Source organism: Sinohyriopsis cumingii, chromosome 9, assembly GCF_028554795.1.
Source record: "Sinohyriopsis cumingii isolate HCF-2022 chromosome 9, ASM2855479v2, whole genome shotgun sequence".
Classification (NCBI taxonomy): domain Eukaryota; kingdom Metazoa; phylum Mollusca; class Bivalvia; order Unionida; family Unionidae; genus Sinohyriopsis; species Sinohyriopsis cumingii.
The window spans coordinates 92325112-92335680 of NC_142969.1; the positions used below are offsets into that span (position 1 = coordinate 92325112).

The 10569-nt window shown below is 35.1% G+C and overlaps 1 protein-coding gene across 2 annotated transcripts in view; it reads left to right on the top strand.

Moving 5' to 3' along the window:
- LOC149792243 (X-linked retinitis pigmentosa GTPase regulator-like) overlaps window positions 1-10569 on the top strand; it is an 86592-nt gene that overhangs the window by 62941 nt on the left and 13082 nt on the right. For both annotated transcript variants that reach the window (XM_089970773.1, XM_089970774.1), the window contains exons 17-18: window positions 2524-2630; window positions 8063-8236. In XM_089970773.1, the coding sequence (XP_089826899.1) occupies window positions 2524-2630; window positions 8063-8236 (281 nt within the window). The remainder of the gene's footprint in view (window positions 1-2523; window positions 2631-8062; window positions 8237-10569) is intronic.

A 10569-nucleotide genomic window follows, 5' to 3' on the forward strand; every position in this document is an offset into this window, starting at 1 on the left:
TTGGGCATATAGAGTAAACCTCACCTGTTTGTATACCCCTTTCTCCATCATAACTTGGGGATATGATGTCAGCCTCAACTTGCCTGTCTTTCTGTCTGTCCATTTCTCCATCATACCCAGGGCATGTTAAAAATTCTCTAACCTGAATGATAGTAATATTTGTATTTAATATTAATTCTGCCAGCTATTATCAAGCATCCTACTATATAAACCAGGGATAGCACTTTCCATTCTGTCTGGTGTATGCTTATAATTCTCTATAATTATTCCTATGTTAATCGTTGATTTCTTTCATAGGAATCCGGAATGACTGTGTAGATGCATGAGAATTAATTACTAGGTCATTATGCAAGCGTGTCTGCTACACACAACTGCATATACCACCAATTAAGTAGCATCATTTTTGGTGATGTGAGCTTAGTCGTAGGGAATATGGGCTTGTGTTTGCAGGCAAGGCAATGGGTGCCATTTACCCCCGGACCTGGGTTCAAATCTCTGTAGATTACAAAATAAAGATTCTCTAACGTGTATAATAATATTTTTTATATATATATATATATATATATATATATATATATATATATATATATATATATATATATATATATATATATATATATTATTTTCATTGAGGCTTAATTTTCATGGTTTTGTTAAAAGAAGACATTTTTGTGGGTACATAATTTCATGGTTTGTATAGTAGAAGGTATTTCATTTCATGATTTAATATAAATACCCGAAATGAGGAAAGGAAGAGAACAAAATCTATGCTGATGCAAATGGCAGTCACTTAAATGTTTAAAACAATGCCACCACATGTATAAGAAAAATCAAAGACCTAACACATTCAATACTTACGCTGTGGTTTCATTTGAGTGAATAAAAGCAGTGGAAGCCAGCACAGCTAACAACACTAAAACAATACTACCACCTTATTTAGCACAAACAAAAACGCCTGTCAAGATCAGTTGTTTACTCTGTGTTTTCATCTAAAAGGAAGCCAATATCCACAGTGTTTGAAGATGCTAACTAAATTGAAAGACAGTGGAATCACTCCTTTGTTTGTGCCTGCCTTGTGAACAAACCAACTTCAATCACTAGACTTGACAATAAATTAAGAATATGGTTTTATAATTAAAATAATACTGCCATATTTGGTGTGCTAAACAAGGCTACCAAGGAAGAAGATTTTACTTTGTTGATTGGGCCACTGTATTAATGAAGCTTGCAACCTCTTTAATCCAAGCCAATTCATTCTGAATTGATCATTTCAGCTTATGCAACAATGAGCAAAAGATCAGACCCAATTATCAGTAGTTTTGAAAAAACTAAACTATATTAATTCTGCAATTTGGGGATTATTTCCCTGATAAGCACTTGTGTGGACTGTGAAATTGATTGACATGATGTTGATTCACTGGCTTTCTCGTAAAATCAGTGTAGTGTATGCTTTAATATGCTGCTGTAATTAGTGTATATTGTTTCATTAATAATAATGCTTCAAGCAATTGTTCTAGAATTTTACTGGCTTGTGTTCTTTTGGATTAAAAATGCATCAGTGAAATGAAATGTGCTTTCAGGAGTCAAAAGTTTCAATCACAGCTGTACTCAAATAAGAATTGCTTTGAATTAGTGTTACATTTTTAATTTTCATCTAGAATACCAGTTTTTTATTATTCTTTCTTTCATTTTCAGTATTACTAGTGTAGAATACCTTATGCTGTAATATTTTCTCTTCTCTCTATCCTTATCTTATGCATCAATTTAAGGCAGTGATTGGAAACACATCTGTCAGGTACCTTAGAGATATGTGTGCTTTGAAACAATATAAAATGCATTATAATTCTTGTTTCAAATGGTTAAAATAAAACAAACACATGTACAAGCTAATATTTCATTACCAGATTACAACATTGATATTGATTAGTCAGATACTAGTAGCTTTGATAATATCTAGGAATGAAACACAGTAAGACAATGGGTGGTGAGGATCATCTTTTATGTAGCTCATTTTTATTGTGTTTTTTAATGCACGGTTCGTGACAAAAGCAAAGCCACAACAGTTGGTCCCCATGAAAATTTCTGATACTGTTAGTGTGTATTTCTGAGCAAGCTATAATTTCCTTTGAAACTGTATCAAGTTGATCTCAACCCAATGTTAATGGCTAGCATTAGTGTATAAGTTGGTTCTGCTCTTTTCCAGCAGTTCTTGTTCTGTGGTAAAATTAAATGCTAACTTTTTTCATCATCCATATTGATTAATTTGTTGTTGGAATGAATCAAGTTTAAACTCAAATACAACTGTTTTCTGACAACTCTTGATTTAAGGTAAAATTGCATGACGATTTTCTCCATCAAAATTGATTAAGCTGTTGCAGACATTCGTAAAGTTGAAACCCCAAAATAGCATTCAAATAGTGAATAAAACATATTAAAACAATAAAGACAAATACAGAAAAGTTCCCTTGATAACATATTTAATTTAAAGATGGAAACATTCAATTAATGTTTATTTGCTTGCAGAGAAGAAAGGTAAGAAAGGAAAAGGTAAGAAGGATAAAAAGAAAGACCAGAAAAAAGGCAATAAGGAAGAGAAGGGTGGTGAAGGAGAAGAGGAAGAAGATGCAGAGGTAGATAGTACACAGTTCTACCTTAAATTGGCTCCTTGTTTATACAGTAGTCTTATGCCTGTACACAATCGGAGGTAGATGTAAACTGTGTAGGTCCAGATACTGTCCTTGTTTATACAGTAGTCTTATGTCTGCACTCAGTCAGAGGGAGATGTAAGCTGTGTAGGTCCAGATACTGCCCTTGTTTATACAGTAGTCTTAAGCCTGCACTCAGACAGAGGGAGATGTAAGCTGTGTAGGTCCAGATACTGCCCTTGTTTATACAGTAGTCTTAAGCCTGCACTCAGTCAGAGGGAGATGTAAGCTGTGTAGGTCCAGATACTGCCCTTGTTTATACGATAGTCTTATGTCTGCACTCAGTCAGAGGGAGATGTAAGCTGTGTAGGTCCAGATACTGCCCTTGTTTATACAGTAGTCTTATGTCTGCACTCAGTCAGAGGGAGATGTAAGCTGTGTAGGTCCAGATACTGCCCTTGATTATACAGTAGTCTTATGTCTGCACTCAGTCAGAGGGAGATGTAAGCTGTGTAGGTCCAGATACTGCCCTTGATTATACAGTAGTCTTATGTCTGCACTCAGTCAGAGGGAGATGTAAGCTGTGTAAGTCCAGATACAATCCTGGTTTATACTGTCTTATGTCTGCACTCAGTCAGAGGCTGATTAAGTTATGAAGGTCCAGATAATGTCCTAGTTTATACTGTAGTCATTTGCCTGTATTCTATCAAAGTTATTTGCAAGCTGTGCAGGTTAAGATACTGTCTTAGTTTATACTGTAGTCATTTGCCTGTATTCTATCAAAGTTATTTGCAAGCTGTGCAAGTTAAGATACTGTCCTAGTTTATACTGTAGTCATTTGCCTGTATTCTATCAAAGTTATTTGCAAGCTGTGCAGGTTAAGATACTGTCCTAGTTTATACTGTAGTCATTTGCCTGTATTCTATCAAAGTTATTTGCAAGCTGTGCAAGTTAAGATACTGTCCTAGTTTATACTGTAGTCATTTGCCTGTATTCTATCAAAGTTATTTGCAAGCTGTGCAGGTTAAGATACTGTCCTAGTTTATACTGTAGTCATTTGCCTGTATTCTATCAAAGTTATATGCAAGCTGTGCAGGTTAAGATACTGTCCTAGTTTATACTGTAGTCATTTGCCTGTATTCTATCAAAGTTATATGCAAGCTGTGCAGGTTAAGATACTGTCCTAGTTTATGCAGTAGTCATTTGCCTGTATTCTGTCAAAGTTATTTGCAAGCTGTGCAAGTTAAGATACTGTCCTAGTTTATGCAGTAGTCATTTGCCTGTATTCTGTCAAAGTTATTTGCAAGCTGTGCAGGTTAAGATACTGTCCTAGTTTATACTGTAGTCATTTGCCTGTATTCTGTCAAAGTTATTTGCAAGCTGTGCAGGTTAAGATACTGTCCTAGTTTATACTGTAGTCATTTGCCTGTATTCTATCAAAGTTATTTGCAAGCTGTGCAGGTTAAGATACTGTCCTAGTTTATACTGTAGTCATTTGCCTGTATTCTATCAAAGTTATTTGCAAGCTGTGCAGGTTAAGATACTGTCCTAGTTTATACTGTAGTCATTTGCCTGTATTCTATCAAAGTTATTTGCAAGCTGTGCAGGTTAAGATACTGTCCTAGTTTATGCAGTAGTCATTTGCCTGTATTCTATCAAAGTTATATGCAAGCTGTGCAGGTTAAGATACTGTCCTAGTTTATACTGTAGTCATTTGCCTGTATTCTATCAAAGTTATATGCAAGCTGTGCAGGTTAAGATACTGTCCTAGTTTATACTGTAGTCATTTGCCTGTATTCGGTCAAAGTTATTTGCAAGCTGTGCAGGTTAAGATACTGTCCTAGTTTATGCAGTAGTCATTTGCCTGTATTCTATCAAAGTTATTTGCAAGCTGTGCAGGTTAAGATACTGTCCTAGTTTATACTGTAGTCATTTGCCTGTATTCTATCAAAGTTATATGCAAGCTGTGCAGGTTAAGATACTGTCCTAGTTTATGCTGTAGTCATTTGCCTGTATTCTATCAAAGTTATATGCAAGCTGTGCAGGTTAAGATACTGTCCTAGTTTATACTGTAGTCATTTGCCTGTATTCTGTCAAAGTTATATGCAAGCTGTGCAGGTTAAGATACTGTCCTAGTTTATACTGTAGTCATTTGCCTGTATTCTATCAAAGTTATATGCAAGCTGTGCAGGTTAAGATACTGTCCTAGTTTATACTGTAGTCATTTGCCTGTATTCTGTCAAAGTTATATGCAAGCTGTGCAGGTTAAGATACTGACCTAGTTTATACTGTAGTCATTTGCCTGTATTCTATCAAAGTTATATGCAAGCTGTGCAGGTTAAGATACTGTCCTAGTTTATGCTGTAGTCATTTGCCTGTATTCTATCAAAGTTATATGCAAGCTGTGCAGGTTAAGATACTGTCCTAGTTTATACTGTAGTCATTTGCCTGTATTCTGTCAAAGTTATATGCAAGCTGTGCAGGTTAAGATACTGTCCTAGTTTATACTGTAGTCATTTGCCTGTATTCTATCAAAGTTATATGCAAGCTGTGCAGGTTAAGATACTGTCCTAGTTTATACTGTAGTCATTTGCCTGTATTCTATCAAAGTTATATCAAGCTGTGCAGGTTAAGATACGGTCCTAGTTTATACTGTAGTCATTTGCCTGTATTCTGTCAAAGTTATTTGCAAGCTGTGCAGGTTAAGATACTGTCCTAGTTTATACTGTAGTCATTTGCCTGTATTCTATCAAAGTTATATGCAAGCTGTGCAGGTTAAGATACTGTCCTAGTTTATGCTGTAGTCATTTGCCTGTATTCTATCAAAGTTATATGCAAGCTGTGCAGGTTAAGATACTGTCCTAGTTTATACTGTAGTCATTTGCCTGTATTCTGTCAAAGTTATATGCAAGCTGTGCAGGTTAAGATACTGTCCTAGTTTATACTGTAGTCATTTGCCTGTATTCTATCAAAGTTATATGCAAGCTGTGCAGGTTAAGATACTGTCCTAGTTTATACTGTAGTCATTTGCCTGTATTCTGTCAAAGTTATATCAAGCTGTGCAGGTTAAGATACGGTCCTAGTTTATACTGTAGTCATTTGCCTGTATTCTGTCAAAGTTATTTGCAAGCTGTGCAGGTTAAGATACTGTCCTAGTTTATGCAGTAGTCATTTGCCTGTATTCTATCAAAGTTATATGCAAGCTGTGCAAGTTAAGATACTGTCCTAGTTTATGCTGTAGTCATTTGCCTGTATTCTGTCAAAGTTATTTGCAAGCTGTGCAAGTTAAGATACTGTCCTAGTTTATACTGTAGTCATTTGCCTGTATTCTATCAAAGTTATTTGCAAGCTGTGCAGGTTAAGATACTGTCCTAGTTTATACTGTAGTCATTTGCCTGTATTCTATCAAAGTTATTTGCAAGCTGTGCAGGTTAAGATACTGTCCTAGTTTATACTGTAGTCATTTGCCTGTATTCTATCAAAGTTATTTGCAAGCTGTGCAGGTTAAGATACTGTCCTAGTTTATGCTGTAGTGTCTTCCTTTTACACTACCTCTTGTCACTCAAACTTCAGAATTTACGTTATTGGAACTGGCAGCTTCATCTGTAATATAGTGGCCGAGTGGTCTAAAGTGCTGTCCGTTACGGATCACTGCCATCTCACCTCTGTCTGCGTGGGTTCAAGTCTCGGATTCAGCCATTGTGGGTATGTGAGAAAGCTTGCCAGTAGCTTCTCGTGGGTCGGTGGTTCTTTCTGAGGTTTTCCCGGGTTCTTCCTCCACCATTAATACTGGCCGCCATGTATAGCCTATCATGTGCTGAAAAAATGGCATTAAACCCTACAGCAACAACAATCATCTGTAATATAAATTCAAAGACACAACAATATCATTTCTGTTTACAATTACTAAAATCACACAACTGTGATATGAGACTTGAACCTAAGTACAATTTTCATTATTATTTTTTTTGCATGCTACAAAGATACATAGAAAATATCTATATTTTTGTTTACATACAAGGAAATATTTCAGAGTTGAAGTGGAAACATTATGTTTCATGAGTGGTGAGTAACCATAAAAAAATTGTCCAAATCAGTTCTGAAATATTTCCTAATATATATTTTGAACAAAACAACAGGGATTCATTTTTTTTAATTTTAAAGTTTCTAAGGTAGATGCCATGACCTGCATGAATTTTATCCATTTTGTGCCTCTACCGACTGAGTAGTTTTATCAAGGCAATAGTGAAAAAGATGTTTTGAAATTTTACAACAGTTTTAAATAGTGACATTCTCCATCATAAAAAAGGTATAAAAATGTGTGACTCATTCTGTGGGTCGGGGTCATTTCTGTTGAAAGTGATAATTTATAGTAAAAGTATTACAGGTCATATTGGCATTCAGCACAGACTATTTTAGTAATAGGTGTCATTTATTTGGAATTTGATTCTACATACATTTCAATGGCAGTTATTCACTTTATTTAGATCCTGATAAATCATTATTTACACACTCACAGAAGTATATAGGGCAAAATCAATGTTACAGTATGCAGACATTTACGGACAAGATCAACCTTAAGATTTGGTCAAGTACAGTCTGGACTAAATGTCACTTGTTGTAGATAGGCAAATTTATACTACTCTATACTGTCACAATTAGACTCTTTGTGCTCTTTTCTTTACCCAGTTTAGTACCTGGCCAATGTTGTAAAAGTCCGTAGTGATCAATAATTTTTGTATGGAAGTTTCTTGATGACAGTTAAGATGCAGAGTATTCAATAATCAGGATTAAAAAGACTTTGGCTAAATTTAATTTATAGTCTATTTAATCTTGATTATTGAATGCTCTACATCTTAACTTAGACTTTGGTTAAAGACCACTCCTGTGGCCTAGTGGTTAGAGCATCCACCTCGGATGCGGTAGATCGTGGGTTCGATCCCCGGCCGAGTCATACCAAAGACCTACAAAAATGGTACTAACAGCTGCCTCGCTTGGCGTTCATCATTAAGAGTTAGTGTTAGGGCTGGTCGGCCTGGTGTCAGGATAATGTGACTGGGTGGGACATCACCTACATGTCTGCGGCATGACTATAAACTGTCACATTGCAGACATCATAGCGATATGACTGAAAAATTGTTAAAGCTACGTTAAAAATCCAAATCACATCACATCACTTTGGTTAAACAAATTTAGTATTATATATTAAAAGGACAGTTTTTTTTTAAATTTTAAGATGAGTAAATGTGCATACTTGACCTGTATGACTTTTACTGTAGGCCTTTTCCAGCATATACATACAAGTATCCATCCATCTATTTGCAATTAGGATTCAACCTTTAGTGATCATCCTTTCTTGTTGTTTCTAAGTGAAAAAGTGGTAGGTTATACTTATTTCAGTCTGATTATATTTCAAGGGCAAGGATAAGAAGAAAGACAAGAAAAAGGATAAAAAGAAAGACAAGATAAAGAAAGCTGATGAAGAAAAAGAGGAAAAGGAAGAGAAAGATGAAAAGGAGGAAGAAAAGGTTGAGGAGAAGAAGGAGGAGGAAGAGAAAAAAGACAAGCCAGTAGAACCACCAAAGAAAAAAGTAGATTTCTTTTCTTGATAAATGAGTATTTATTTAAATATCAGTTGATCACTGCTGTCATGACTATCTTGTAAAAACAAATATAATCTTATATCACTCAAAGGTAAATGCTCATTAAATTGCAGACCTTTTACTAGATGTAGTCTTTGATAAATTCAGAAGTAAGCCCTACATCCTATTCCTATCATACAGTCATTTTTTTAAATTTAGGAGTAAGCCCCTTTCAAATTCTTACCACCTGTTTTGAGCATACAGTCATTCTTTAATTTAAGGGTAAGCCCCTTTTAATTTGTTTCCTATTTTACAGTCTTTGATTAATTCAGAAGTAAGCCCATTTCAAATTCTTATCACCTATTCCCATAGTCCAGTCATTGTTTAACTTTAGAGTAAGCCCTTTCATATACATACCACTTGTTACTACAATACATTAATTTAGTGGTAAGCACCTTTCCAATACTCGTGACTTGTTTCCCACATTTTCAAAAGATGCATTTGATGTTTATCATATCAGACATGTTGATTGACATGATAATGTAAGAATATATGGTGTCATGGGGGGGGGGAGAGAGGGAGAGAGAGAGACTGCCTTTGGGAAGATATAATGACAAGCAATAGCCATAAATGTAATGTCACAGTGACAGACTGTTACTTCTACTGGTCAAAGACAGAAAGATCTTATGTGCTGATACTGTATCCATTAGCAGTCATTTGTCATCTCCACTTCTAAACTACTTGGGAGAAAGTCATGCAGCTTAGCACTTAGCACTCAGTCTCATCAGGAGATCAACTTGCTTCTAAATGAAAATGTTTTAATGGCCATCTTGAAAGTCATATTAAGACTACTTATATTCTGAATGAATTGTCATTGGATGTTTACTGAAACACTGTAACAATATGTAGCTGGCTATGAATAAAAATGATACTAATCAGACCTCCAAACCTGAAGCCATAAAACTTGTTATCAGTGCTGTTTTTGAATGAATGGTGTCATTGAAACTTGGTTTTGACTAAAACACCTTTAGCAACATGTAATTTGTCTTGAGGGAAAATGTTAATCTAACCATCAGCTTGTCTCAGTAGTTTTAAACAAGTTTGAAAACAGACCTACTTGACATTGGGGTCATGTCAAAGGTCACTGGATTTTTTTACTTCATTGAGCTTATCAATGCCATGACTTAAGCAAATCCAAATGAAATTTGACCAGACAGATAAGTAATTGATTTTCAGTAAATGAGTTGAGTGTCAGCACTATAACACTTATTTTATAGTTGCAAATCAGGCTTTTGAATATAATGGCATGTGAACATGATAACACCAGCAAGTATGGATGACTTTATATCCAGTTTAATTTGTGGCTATATCTGAAAATACCTTGAATGATGCCAGCTCAATAAATTATTTTTTTCTACAAAAATTGTGTATATAGATCGAACCATTCTTAGCATATAGGTATATGTTTATATTATGTGAGATGAGTTCATTGATCATCTATCTGTTTCTGAGATCAGGTTCGAGGTCAAAGGTTATTTCCAAGACTACAAAACTGCAGATATCTTTGTTGTGAAACTTGTTATGTTGGAATTTCTCAAGAATATCTGGAATGGTTACAATTCTCAGCAATTAAAAATAAAAGCAGAGAAGAAACCATTTTTTCATGGGTTTCTGAAACTATTTTCGTCTTGTCAACCCACATCTGTCCCTTTGAACAATATTTTGTCATCACAATTGGAATTAAGTTCTCACCAATGACCAGACTAAACATTTACATTTAAGTTACATGGAGAGATTTGGTATTTGTTTATAAGTACTGTCTCTGGAAGTGATATCCATAGTGTCTGTGGAATGATAGTATTCAGCTTCCTATTTTAAAGCCACATTCCTTTCAATTGAATTAAGATTTAGCTTATTGTAAAAGATATACAATGATTATGTTTTTTTCTACCCTATTCATTTATGCCATTGGTTTTATACAAATCAGATACCAGTTTTGTATGACATACCAGTTTAAAATGTAGATTTAATACTTATTGTAAAATATGCAATAAAAATGTTTTAAAGGATTTTTGCTGCAGCTGTTTTTAAAACTCTGGCTAAAGGCAATGCTATTCAACACTGACAGCAAATATACTTGCACAGGAACTTAAATGTGCTGAATGTGTTCTAATATTAAGTTTTCACATTAAGTGAGTTTGTCAGTAGGTACAGTAGCAACTATGGGGGCCCCGAGTGGCCGAGTGGTCTAAAGTGATCTCCGTTATGGATCACTGCCATCTCACCTCTGTCTGCGTAGGTTCGAGTCTCGGATTCAGCCAATATGGGTATGTGAGAAAGCT